Source organism: Pelodiscus sinensis, chromosome 29 (assembly GCF_052426305.1).
Source record: "Pelodiscus sinensis isolate ZL-2025 chromosome 29, ASM5242630v1, whole genome shotgun sequence".
NCBI lineage: Eukaryota > Metazoa > Chordata > Testudines > Trionychidae > Pelodiscus > Pelodiscus sinensis.
Window position 1 is genome coordinate 6,160,056 of NC_143080.1, and position 12,999 is coordinate 6,173,054.

General features: G+C 42.6%; 1 protein-coding gene across 5 annotated transcripts in view; it reads right to left on the reverse strand.

Annotated features, from left to right (window-relative positions):
- Positions 1-12,999, reverse strand: part of ACLY (ATP citrate lyase) — a 64,046-nt gene that overhangs the window by 958 nt on the left and 50,089 nt on the right. For all 5 annotated transcript variants that reach the window (XM_075911562.2, XM_075911564.2, XM_075911560.2 and 2 more), the window contains 8 exons: positions 12,821-12,948; positions 11,330-11,423; positions 10,432-10,586; positions 6,194-6,344; positions 5,283-5,426; positions 1,750-1,863; positions 1,145-1,227; positions 784-860 (listed from right to left, as the gene is read on the reverse strand). In XM_075911562.2, coding sequence (XP_075767677.2) covers positions 784-860; positions 1,145-1,227; positions 1,750-1,863; positions 5,283-5,426; positions 6,194-6,344; positions 10,432-10,586; positions 11,330-11,423; positions 12,821-12,948 — 946 coding nt within the window. The remainder of the gene's footprint in view (positions 1-783; positions 861-1,144; positions 1,228-1,749; positions 1,864-5,282; positions 5,427-6,193; positions 6,345-10,431; positions 10,587-11,329; positions 11,424-12,820; positions 12,949-12,999) is intronic.

The window sequence follows — 12,999 nt, forward strand, 5'->3', positions numbered from 1 at the left end:
CCCAGACTGACTGCTTGAAACTTGTCCTTTCCAGGCCCCACAAATGATCTTATACACTAAAGCATGAGATCCAGTTACTCCAATTTCAGAGCATGACTACAAGTGTTATTGCTGTTTGTCACAAAAGCTTCCATGCTTTTTTTTTTTTTTTAAATAAATCCAAGCATAGGACTTGGCTTTAGGCAGTCACGTGAAGCTGACATCGTAACTATTCTTAGGTGACATGAGCTCAAAACTTGCTTCTGAGCAACAGAGAAACCCCAAAATGAGCAAAAAGCCCTAACAAAACAAAAAGTCTCTCGTACAAAAGCTATGTAGATCATTTTATTTGCTAGAATTACATCCATCCCATGCTTTGCCTTTTGAGAAGCAATAAGTAGTACATATGATATGCCCCGTCACTGAGCAGGAAATAAGATCACTCCCTGTGTCACTGGGCATAAGCACAGAGGATTTGGATGTTTGTTGTTTTCTCAGTAGCAACTATGCAAACAGTGATGGTGCTGGCACTGTGCAACCAGTGCTTTCAGTTCCAGTTTCAGGGTAGTGGAGTGCTTAAAGATCATTCACGCAGCTCCAGGAGGATGGATGAGAATCCTAACTATTGTTCAACCATTAGCTTAAAAAGCCCAGCACCAAGAGGATCCCAGCAGGTTCTTCTGGGCTGGAAGTGTTGCTGATGCACCGCATTCAGTCAAGAGTGTGTGAAAATTGAAAGGGTAAAAGATGTGGTGATGGGGGAAGATCACATGAATAGGGCTTTTGAGTGCATGTGAAACTTACCAATGAATCCCATACTTCTGCCAAGCACAAACACACCATTGAGGGCTCCGATGTCAATATATTCATCTGCTTCTTCCCTTCGATAAGTAACAAACAGTTCTTGGTAACAGAGTACTTTAGTACAATGGTTCCCAGAGCAGCTCTAAACCACCCCCAATGCAAACTGAAGAACCAGTTTCTCCTGGAAAATCTTCTCGCAGAAAGCCCTGACTATTGCAGGGTGCATTGTCTTGCATATATCAGATGAAATCCTAGCCCCATTGAAGGCAACGGCAAAACTTCCATCATGTCAATGGCACCAGGATTTTACCCTTCCTCCCCAACTTCACATAAGTGCTACAGAAAATACATCAATGTTTACCGGGTGAAAGAGCCACAGTTCCTGAGCACGTCAACAAAGGCAACTCCAATGAAGCCATCCACATTGAGGATAAGATTTGGTTTCTGAAGAAAGTGGAAAATGTTACCTGTTAGTAACTCACATTCATCCGGCAACTTCTGTCTCAAATGGCCTTCCGTGCCTTAGACTGCATGCAATAAGGGTCACCCACACTTTGTAACACAGAAGTCTAATTTGGCAATCTGCTTGAAAGCCAGAATCAATTTGAATGAGGGGGGAACCCTCTCCCATCATCATCTGCTTGGGGCTCTACTTGGTTCAAGGGCTGGGATCTGGCATCTCTGTGACCATACTGTCAAATTAAACGAGGAGGGCAGTCACAAACTATTCTGTAGAACCGTTGGCTGGCAGTATGGAATTTCCTAGTTTACAAGGCTCACTTCATCCACAGCTCATGCGGTAGCTGTACCTGGCTCCCATTCAATGCTACATCTCTGGATTTTATTGGTAGCAATGCATTACTCCCTCTCCAGTTAAAACCAAGAAACGAAAAATTCCTGCAACATCCCAGAAAGATTTTTTTTCCCCTGCAAAGTGACAGAATAAAAATGCAGAGGGTGTTTTACCTTGGAAGTTGTAATTTTTTCTACTTCCAGTGCATAGTCCAGCAGTGGGGTAGCAGGAAAGTGCTGCTTCACGTAGTCCTTGAGAATCTGAACTCTCATATCTGGATTATTTATCTGCAAGTTAAGAACACATTCTATTACATGTGTGTCTGCCACTGTACATCTTACTGTAATCATCATCTCAAATGAGCCTTTGTTTGAAGCCAACCTAAAAAGTTGTCTCCTTATAGTGCTTTTTTTTTTTTTTTTTTTTTTTAAAACATAAGAACAGCCATACTGGGTGAGACCAAAGATCCATCTAGGCAATGCAAGTGCCCCATCAGGAATGAACAGAACAAGTAATCAAGTGATCCATTCACTGTCATTCATTCCCAGCAAGGGACACCACCCTTGCCCATCCTTGCTAATAGCCATTGGTGGACCTATCCTCCATGAATTTAATCTAGTTCTTTTTTTGAATCTTGTTAATAGTTTTGGCCTTCATTACATCCTCTGGTGAGTTCCATAGGTCGAATGTGCATGTGTAAAGAAATACTTCCTTTTGTTTGTTTTAAATCTGCTGCCTATTAATTTTGTTTGGTGACTACTCGTTCTCATGAATAGCACCTCCTTATTTACTTTCTCCACATTGGTCATGATTTTATAGTCCTCAATCATACCCTCCCCCTCTTAGCCATCTCTTTTCCAAGCTGTACAGTCCCAGACTTATTAATCTTTCTTCATACAGAAGCCATTTCATGCTCCTAAAAATGTTTGTTGCCCTTTTCTGAACCTTTTCCAATTCCAATATATCTTTTTTGAGATGGGACAGTCACATTTGCATGCAATATTCAAGATGTGGGTGTATTTATACAGAGGCAATATGAGATTTTCTGTCTCGTGATCCAAACTTTTCTTAATTATTTCCAACAAATTTAGACCCTGTCATTTTATACGTTTAGTTTGGATTTTGTTTTCCTATATGCATTACTTTACATTTATCAACATCAAATTTCATCTGCCATTTTTTGGCCAGTCACCCAGTTTTGAGAGATTCTTTTATAGTTCTTTGCATTATGCCTGGGACTTAATCTTGAGTAGTTTTATATCTGAATTTTGCCACAATAAGGGTCATTATTTACCCCTTTTCCCAGATCAGTTATGAACACGTTGAATAGGACTGTCCCAACACAGACCCCTAGAGGACACCACTATTCACTTCTTTCCATTCTGAAAACTGACCATTGATTCCCACCCTTTACTTCCTATCCTTTAACCAGTTGAGGACCTTCCTTCTTATTCTATGATAGTTTGCTTTGCTTAAGAGCCATTGGAGAGGGATCTTGCCAAAGGCTTTCTGAAAATCTAAACAAACTATATCCAATCGATCTCCCTTGTTCACATTTGTTGAATCCCTCAAAGAATACTAGTACATAGGTGAAGCAAGATTTCCTCTTATAAAAACCAATAACTCTTCCCCAGTAACACAAGTTAATCTAAAAAAACAACAACAAGTGGTCTGTGGTAGCACTTTATAGACTAAGAAAACATGTAGGTGGTATCATGAGCTTTTGTGGGCACAGCCCACTTCTTCAGATGACCAGAGTTATGAGTTTGGGATGTGAACACAAAATAAATAGGAGGGGAAGGGTGGGCGGGAGGCGGGGGGCAGAAGAGGGGAAGAAAAAGGGAAGGGGGTGGGAAACAGAGCATCAGTAAGTATCTGGAGAATGGTCATGCCAATTTTCTTCCACTATTTGATCTGAGGAAGTGGGTCTGGCCCACGAAAGCTCATCACCTAATAAACCATCTTGTTAGTCTTTAAAGTGCTACATAGTCCTGTTTTTTGTTTCAGCTAGACCAGACTAACACGGCTACATTTCTATCGCTATTCTTTACTATAGTTTCAGCCACTGTGCCTGGTATTGAAGTCAGGATTACCAGCTTGTAATTGCCAGAATTACCTCTGGAGCCATTTTCAAAAACTGGTATCACATTAGCTACATTTCAGTCATTTGGTAAAGAAGCTGATTTAAATGACAGGTCACGGACTACACTTAATAGTTATGCAGTTTCACATTTGAGTTCCTTCAGAATTCTTTGGGGGAATACCAGCAAGGCCTGGTGACTCATTACTATTTAATTTATCAGTTTGTTCCAAAGCTTCTTCCTCTACTGATACCTCAATCTGGGATAATTCCTCAGCTCTGTCACCCAAAAAGAATGACTAAGCCTCAGCCATGAAGATCGATACAAAGAATTCGTTTAGTTTCTCCACAATGGCCTTAATAGACCGTAAGTGCTCCTTTAGGATCTTGATCATCCAGGGGCCATAGTGGTTGTTTAGTCTCCTGCTTCTGATGTACTTACGTGGGGTATACATTTTATGTTAAGTTTGTACTATGGTATTTAAAAAAAAAAGTTTCCATGTAGCTTGCAGAGATTTCATTTTTGACACAATACCTTTTAATTTCTATTTAACTAACTGTCTTGTTGTCGTGTAGTTTATCTTTCAAAAATGTTTCAGTGTTCAGCTACTCTGATGTTTTCCCCACACAGGGATATTACATCATGGTCACTATTACCAAGTGGTCCAACTATAGTCCCCTCTTGGACCAGAACCCTGTGCTCTACTTAGGACTAAATCAAGAATTCTCTTCCCTCTTGTGGGTTCCAGGACTAGCTTCTCTGAAAAGCAATCACCTAAGGGGTCAAGAAACTTTCTCTGCATCCCTTCCTGAGGTGACATGTACCCAGTCAATATGGGGATAATTTAAATCCCCCATTATTATTGAATTTTTTTATTTTAATAGTCTTGCTCATCTTCCTGAGCATTTCACAGTCATTACTGACCACCTGAACAGGATGGTAATAATATATCCCTACTGCTATATTCCTATTAGAAGAACATGGAATTACCCCCTGACCCAGCAAAAGTGAGTGAGGGCAGGGGAGAGTGAATGACGGGAGGAGAAGATGGAGTGAGCAGGCAGAGGCTCAGAGAAGGGGCAGAGCAGATGGTCCCCTAAAATTTTTAAATCAAAATGGGGGTCCTCAGGTTGCTATAGTTTGAAAACCACTGGTCTAGATAGCACTTAGTCCTGCCATGAGTGTAGGGGACTGGACTAAATGACCTCTTGAGGTTCCTTCCAGTCCTAAGATTCTATCTATAGAGATCCTATGCTACAGTTTAGTTCATGTAAGATTTTTAGTTCATGTCTACTCTTTCTTTCACATTCATGCACTCAATTCAGAAATTAAATCTATTTATTTTTAAGGCCTGTGAATGGAGGACCAAATACTAAACTGTAAAAGATGAAAAATGTCATCAGCACTGTCATAAAGTAACTGTTTAAACAATGCTGAACTGCTCTCTACTGCTGATGTGCCACCCAAGTATCCAAATACCACCTTATATACAAGTATTGTTTTAAGCATTAGTCCAAATACCACTTGTACAAATTGCCATCCTTCCACCAATTACTTTTTTTTAATTTATTTTACTCCTCCCACAGAAAAAACCCTACCCTACTAAAACAAGATAGGTTACTTACTGATTTGACCCTGTGTCCAATGCCCATAATCAGTTTCCCTTCTTTCTTCATCTTGTTGACAAACTCCATAGGGATAATACCACTGTCAAAGGCCTTACTGAACATCTTAGCTGCAGCATCCAACGCACCACCAAATCGGTCTCCCTGTGCCCAACATACACAAGTTAAACTCCTGAAAAGATTTCTACAGCTGCATGCTACAGTAGATGCAAGAACCAAAATCCCTTCTCCACAGCACCCCCACACTCATAATAAGGCCATTATGAAAGCAGGATTAGACTATGCAGGGGTCCAAGATAAAGAACCATTTGGGACTTATTGGTCAATTGTAAACAACTAGAGATGGTATCCATCCCCTCTGGGCAAAAAGATAAATAAGATTAAACAGCCCATTTAATTCTTGTACATTTCTGAGACTCCCAATAAAAAGGGGTCAGTTAGTGCTCATAGTAAATGATATGCTTTGTGATATAGACATTTATATGCTTCAGAACTTAGACCTAAGCACATTTCACATACTTGAATATCAAACAGTTGTCAGCTTTCGGTTACTACCCTTCTGGGGTTGGATTTAAACCAGTGATCTAGAGATGAAAGGGTCCAATTCACACACATTATTTCCCAGTGGTTCTTATCTGATCCAGTTTCATTAATGTATTTCTCCAGCTACTCTACGTTAGTACTGGATTTTACATAAAGCTTATGTTTTAATCAGTGACAGAGTAATTAGGGGAGGATAACTAAAGAGTAATTGAGGCTCAGGTTAGTCTATGGCACAGGAATAGTGCCAAGTTCTGACTTGCTACCAGGTCACTATTGCTAAGGAGTGTAAGTAAAGATCAAATTCTATATTAAGGAGGAAATTCTATATTAAGAAGGAAGACTGAATGTCTCAGATGTTAAATGCTTACAATAGTGAGAAGGCCTGAGGTGAGACTAGAGACCAGGTCTTTTCCAGCTCTTGCACAGACAATGGTGTTATGGGCTCCTGATACAGCAGGTCCATGATCTGCTGTTACCATCAAACACATCTCAATGAAGTGACAGGCATACTTTGGTAATCTTGGGGAGAGAGAGAAAGATGGGTGACATTACTTAATAGGAAGTAATCAACATGGACAGAACATATGCTTCTATATCATATAGGATAATAAAGCCCTCCCCCGCCTCACACACAGTAAAACAAAGGGAGATCAAGAAAGGTGATGAAGGATCATATCTAATGTTAGGTTTCAGAGCCCGGAAAGTCTCCCTAAATACTCAGACTGCTAAGGAAGAAAAAGCTGGTTTTGTACCTTGGCATAGTATGCCCACTGCTTTGCACAGTGATGTATTTCCTGGATAGTTTATAAGCTGCAGTTCTCTGGCTATTTTATCAAGACTATATGTTTGTGGATGATGTTTGCAAAAATTACTGTGTGTGACATCTGCACTGCACAACTAAGACAATTTTCAGAGAAACTTGCAACAGGTGTGTCCACAAAGGTGCATGAACAACTTCAGTTATCTATGGGCACTTGTCCATTTTTGTAGGCCTACTTGTTGTTCCCACCATTAAAAATCTGGCCCCAAAATTGCATATTACACATCTTGACTACAGATCATCTCCAGTTCTCAGCCAGATTCCTGGTAACACCAAATCCCCGAAAATCTTGTATCCTTCAGCAGCCACATATAGCTGGCAGACCTGGTGGCCTAGGAGCTTCACTCAATATTGTTATGTAGGAAACTGAATTCTAGTCCCATTCTGCCTGGACTGGCTGGAGGTGAGAGCATTGTGCAGGAAGTGTGTTCCCTTCTAGCTGGATGTTAGGAAAGAAAGGGAGCATCTTTGCCACTCAAGGTTCCCTGCAGGCTGGTAACAAATTTTATAGGCTCTGCAGACAGCTTTGTCCTGTCTCTTTGTGCTGAAGGATGGTGACTATAAAAAAGGGCCAAGAAAGTGAGTAACAGAACTAAACAGAGATTTCCTCGGTACTCCACCATGTTTTCTTTGATAGGATAACAAGCCTTGTGGATAAGGGGGAAGTGGTAGAACTGGGTATGCCTAAACTTTAGTAAAGCATTTAATACAGTCTTACATGACCTTATCTATAAACTAGGGAAATACAAGGCAGATGGGGCTACTATAAGGTGGCTGCACAACTGGCTGGACAACCACTCTCAGAGAGTAGTTATCAATGGTTCATAGATATGCTACAAGGGCATAACGTGGGGTTCTGCAGGGTCAGATTTGGGACTGGTTCTGTTCAAAATCGTCATCAACATTAGAATAGATAATGGCATAGAACAGTGTTTCTCAACCTTTTTTTTTTAAATAAAGTACCCCTTTTTAAAAAACAAATAAGTTTCCCCTTTTAAAATATATATACAAATGTACCCCCAGTATCTACAGTTTTCAGACTCAATTTTTTTCTACCATACCAACACATTTGTTTAAACAACTTAATCATAGCCAGGCGGGTGATGAAATTTTGGGTGTAAAAAGTACAAAAAGAATAAAGCGCTGTAAAACTTAACACAAAAATTCAGTTCTCTCCAAATTTCAGTTGTGTTGACATACCCTCCAAACTTCTCTCAAGTACCCCGAGGGTACTCGTACCACTGGCTGAGAAACACTGGCATAGAAAGTACGCTTATTACGTTTGTAGAGGATACCAAGCTGGGAGGGGTTGCAAATGCTTTGGAGAATAAGGTTATAATTGAAAATGATCTGGACAAACTGGAGAAATGGTGTGAGGTAAATAGGATAAAATGTAGTAAGGACAAATGCAAACTACTCCACTTAGGAAGGAACAATCAGTTTCATACATACAAAATGGGAACTGACTGTCTAGGAAGGGGAACATTTAACTTGCCCGGGCACTCATTAATAGATCTCAAAGTCACCATATTATTTCAAACCAATTTCAAAAGCCAGCTCGACAGGGCAGCTATAGAACTTAATTTCATTTACAAGTTTGATACCTACAACAAAAGTCTAAACAAAGACACTTGCTGGATGACCCATTACATTTCCACATCTTAATGACATAAAAAACCAAAGGGTACTTAGAGTGGATCATGAACACACTGACAATTTCTTCCCCTTCTTTTTCCTTCTCCCCCCCCATTCCTTCTCTATACTATTTATTTGAAAACTGGACCCCTGAAACTCCATTCATCTGAAGAAGTGGATTGTGCCCATGAAAGCTCATGATACCATCGACATTTTTTGTTAGTCTCTAAGGGCAGGGCTCGACAAACTGCTGAATCTACTCACCCGTGGCGAGTAGATTTTAGCCGGTCGCGCCGTGAGTCCCATTCACTGGTGCTTCGTGAGGGGCAGTGCCGGTCTTGTGTATGCGCAGTGCGGGACTAGCGAGTGGCTCTCGCTGGGGTTTGTCTAGCCCTGTCTAAGGGTATGTCTAGACTATGTGGCTCCGTCGACAGAGCCATGTATACTATACTAGTTTACCCGAGCTAATCAATGAAGCGGGGATTTAAATAATCCCAGTTTCATTAAAATAAAAATGACCGCCGCACTGTGCTGACAATCAGCTGATCCGGCACAGCTCAGCAGTATAGACACGGATAGGTCAACAAGGGAAGCCTTTGTCGACCACTCCTATAAACCTTGTTTCACAAGGCATAAGGGAGTGGTCAACAAAGGCTTCCCTTGTTGACCGATCCGCGTCTAGACTGCCGTGCTGTGTCGGATCAGCTGACTGTCAGCACAGCGCAGCGGCCATTTTTATTTTAATGAAGCAGGGATTATTTAAATCCCCGCTTCATTGACTATGCTGGGTAAACTAGTTTACATGGCTCTGTCAACGGAGCCATGTAGTCTAGAAATACTCCTAGGGTACGTCTAGACTACCGCGTTTTGTCGACGGAAGTTTTGTCGACAGATACTGTCGACAAAACTTCCGTCGACAAAGAGCATCCAGACACATTGAGTTCTGTCGACAAAGCAAGCTGCAACGTTACAGGCAATAACACCTTCTGTCGACAGAGTTCTGTCGACAGAAGGTGTTATGCCTCGTAAAATGAGGTATACCAGCGTCGACAAAACTGCTGAGTTCTGTCGATGTTATGTCGACAGAACTCAGCGGTAGTGTAGACGCTGGTATAGTTTTGTCGACAAAAGTCCACTTTTGTCGACAAAACTAGGTAGTCTAGACACACCCCTAGGTGATGCAGGACCATTCTTTGTTTTTTTAAGTTTGCCTAGGAAGGAGTACTGCAGAAAGGGATCTTGGGGTCATGGTGAACCACAAGTCAAATATGAGTCAATAACGTTACACTATTACAAAAAAAATAAACATCATTCTGGTATGATTATCCAGAGTGTTTGTGAGCCAGACACAAGAAATAATTCTTTCCTTTTACTCTGCGCTGATTAGGCCTCAACTCAAGTACTGTGTCCAATTCTGGGCATCACATTTCAGGGAAGATGTGGAGAAATTGGAGAGGGTTCAGAGAAGAGCAACAAAAATGATTACAGATCCTGAAAATATGACCTTTGAGGGAAAGACTGAAATAACTGGGTTTGTTTAGTTTGGAACAGAGAAGACTGAGGGGACAGGATAGCCGCTTTAAAGTAAGGGTGTTACAAGGAGTAAGGAGAAAAATTATTCTCTTGGACCTCTGATGATAGGACAAAGGGCAATGGGCTTAAGTTGCAGCAAGGGAGGTTTAGGTCAAACATTAGAAAAAGCTTTCTGTCAAGGGGGTTAAACACAGGAATAAATTGCCTAAGGAGGTTGTGGAATCTTCATCATTGAAGATATTTAAGTGGTTAAACAGACATCTGTCAGGGAAGATCTAGATGGTGATTGGTCCTAATGTGAGGGCAGGGGACTGGACTTGATGATCTCTCGAGGTCCCTTCCAATTCTAGTATTCTATGATTCTCTGTTTGTGGAATTCTCCCCCCACCCCTCAAAGTCAAAGAAATGTCTGTGGTCTTCAAACTGATATGGTCTCAGAGAGAACAGATAATGGGAGGGTGTTTCCTATACAATAGTAATACAGGTTAAACCTCCTAAATCTGGGACTCTCTGGTCCAACATATACTAGCATTACATCCATTGGTGTTTAATCCCTATGAAACACAATCTAAATTAAAGTCAGAAGAGGAGACAGGAGCATCCAAAAAGCAGCCTCACCTCCTCTGGAACCAGAGAAGGCCCAGGACCCCACCAATTCCCATCTCCTCTTTGAAGACCTCGGTGATAGGCATCCCAGCATAGATCAGCTCTTGGCCCCTCTCATCACAGATGCTGCTCATGAAAGAAGCTGGCTTCCGGATCAGACCCAGCTCCTGAAGGATGCAACAGAAAGACTCAGAAAAAAGAAAAAATCCTTCTCTCCTGATTCCCCCCTCCCAAAACACAAATACACACACACACAAAACTGTTTTGCAAATGAGGACATTAATTACTCTTTACTCAATTCTAATACTTGAATTAAGCCAAAAGGAATGCATCTTTTCTCTAGTCCAATGCAGGGTAGCTGAACAGCGACTTGCCTAAATTTTTTGCATCATCTGCTACCTGTTATAGAAGCTATACAAATAATACCCAGCTCCACACACAGTATTATTCACCCCATGCTTTACTCTCTCTCAATTACCCCAGCACTTAGACATTGTTCCATCACACCATATTTTGTTGGTATGATGTAGTCTTGCTTAAGTCATGAGAATCCTGGTCTAAGCATATATGCTGTTGGGAGTAAAACATCTGTATTCAGACTAAGATAAAGGCATTGGTGGCAAAATGTGGGAAGACGAGTTTGACACCATATAGTACGTTTTGTAGAGGAGTCTGAGAGCTCTAATGGATAATTCCAGCAATGTAGGCCAGAGCAGCTTTTAATGCCCGTTTCACCTAGGAAGTGCTGAGTTAAGTCCATGATCAGCATCAGATGGCATGAGAAATATATCTTCCATTGCCTTCCCTCTGATGATAATTTTATCATTTAAAAATCTCCCAAACACTTCGAAATCACAGCAAACATCTCAGCTGTTCTCAAGTAGGTGGACAGGCAAGAGACAAAACTTACCCTTGCCCAAGAATAATCCATTGGTACCGTGGGGGGAGGCACTTCTTGGGCTGGTTCGATCACTCCTTTGGAAACGAGATCTTCATATACAGACCTAGGAAGAGGGGGAATAAGAGACAGACATTCAGTTATCCGTCGACGGACCCATGTAGATTTGTTTGTTTGGCAAAGGGTAATGAAGCCGCGATTTAAATAATTGCGGCTTCATTTAAATTTACATGGCTGCCGCGCTGAGCCGACAAACAGCTGATCAGGGAGGTAGATAAAGGGCTTTCAGGTCGGCGCGGAGCGTCCAGACTAGCGCGCTGAGCCGACAAACAGCTGATCAGCTGCTTGTCGGCTTAGCGCGGCAGCCATGAAATTTAAATGAAGCTGCAATTATTTAAATCGCGGCTTCATTTCCCTTTGCCTATCTATCTAATCTACATGCCTCCGTCGATGGAGACATGTAGTCTAGACACACCCTAAGTGGTTTCAAGTCAAGCAATTCTAATCCAAAATTCAGATACATTTTGAAAGACCTAGTATCAAGAGACGTGTTTTCACAGAGAAGTGCGATTACATTTTCCCCTCAGTTTAGAGCAGCGTTTCCCTGTCCCCTGCAGAGCCTGTAGACAGCTCCTGCCGTGGCTGCCCCTCGTGCCCCCCACAGCCTGCAGGATGGCCCCTGTCCCACAGGGCCTCTGGTGCTGCACAGCCTCCTCCTCCTCCATGTGGGGGAGGGGTGGCTGGAGCTAAGGAGTTGCTCCCGGACCTTGGCTTGGCGTTTTAAAACTGCCGCCTGCGGGGAACCCGGCTCAGGCTCTGCCACCTCCTTCCATCTGGGGCACACTCAGGCTCTTCTGGCCCCCCATGTGCTGCTGCTCTCTCTCTCTCTCCTGCGCCTGCTGGGGAAGTGGCAGAGTTTAATTTGGCGGGGAGGGTCAGGGTTTCTACTCCCTCCCCCCTGCTTTCCCGCCAGCTGGGTTCCCCACTGCATGGGTGCGGGGGGAGAAGAGTGGACACTGAGCTCCACACACACACGAACGAACAAGAGCATGTTCCCTGAAGGTTTTCCCTGCTGCAGCAAGGTGCCAAGCCAGGTAAGAGTCTTTCCTCCCCTCCCCCCCCCCCCCCCACTCCTCTCCTCCTGCCAAGACCCTGCATTCCTAGCTTGCTCTGACATCCTGCCCCAAGTCCCCACCTCTACCTTCCCTTCTGGCCAGACACCCTGCCCCAAGACCCTCCTCCAGTTTTTTGTTTTGTTTTGCTCAACAAATTTTCCCCAGGGCCTGGGGTGGGGGTGGGGGGGGTGCTGTGTTGTGCTGTGCTGTGCTTTGCTTGACCAAAAAAAACCCACCACCACACAAACCTTGGTGTTTCCCAAGGTATTGTTTGGTGTTCCTCAGGTCTTAAAGTTTAAGGAACACTGATTTTAGAGGCAATATCCCAAGGGTTTCTTAACCCCTGCAAACATCACTGTGTTCAGGGTGCCCTGTTCATACCACTTACTGAATTACATCTCCGAGCTCGTCAAAACTCTGGGGAACAAATACACCGGCTTGTTTGAGGGCCTGGTTCTTTGCAACAGCAGTTTCAGAAGCCTGGTTGGCACAAGCACCTGCATGGCCGAACTGCACCTATTAATGATGACAGAAAGCACCAAGAGGTCCAGTCATCTAATTGCTGAT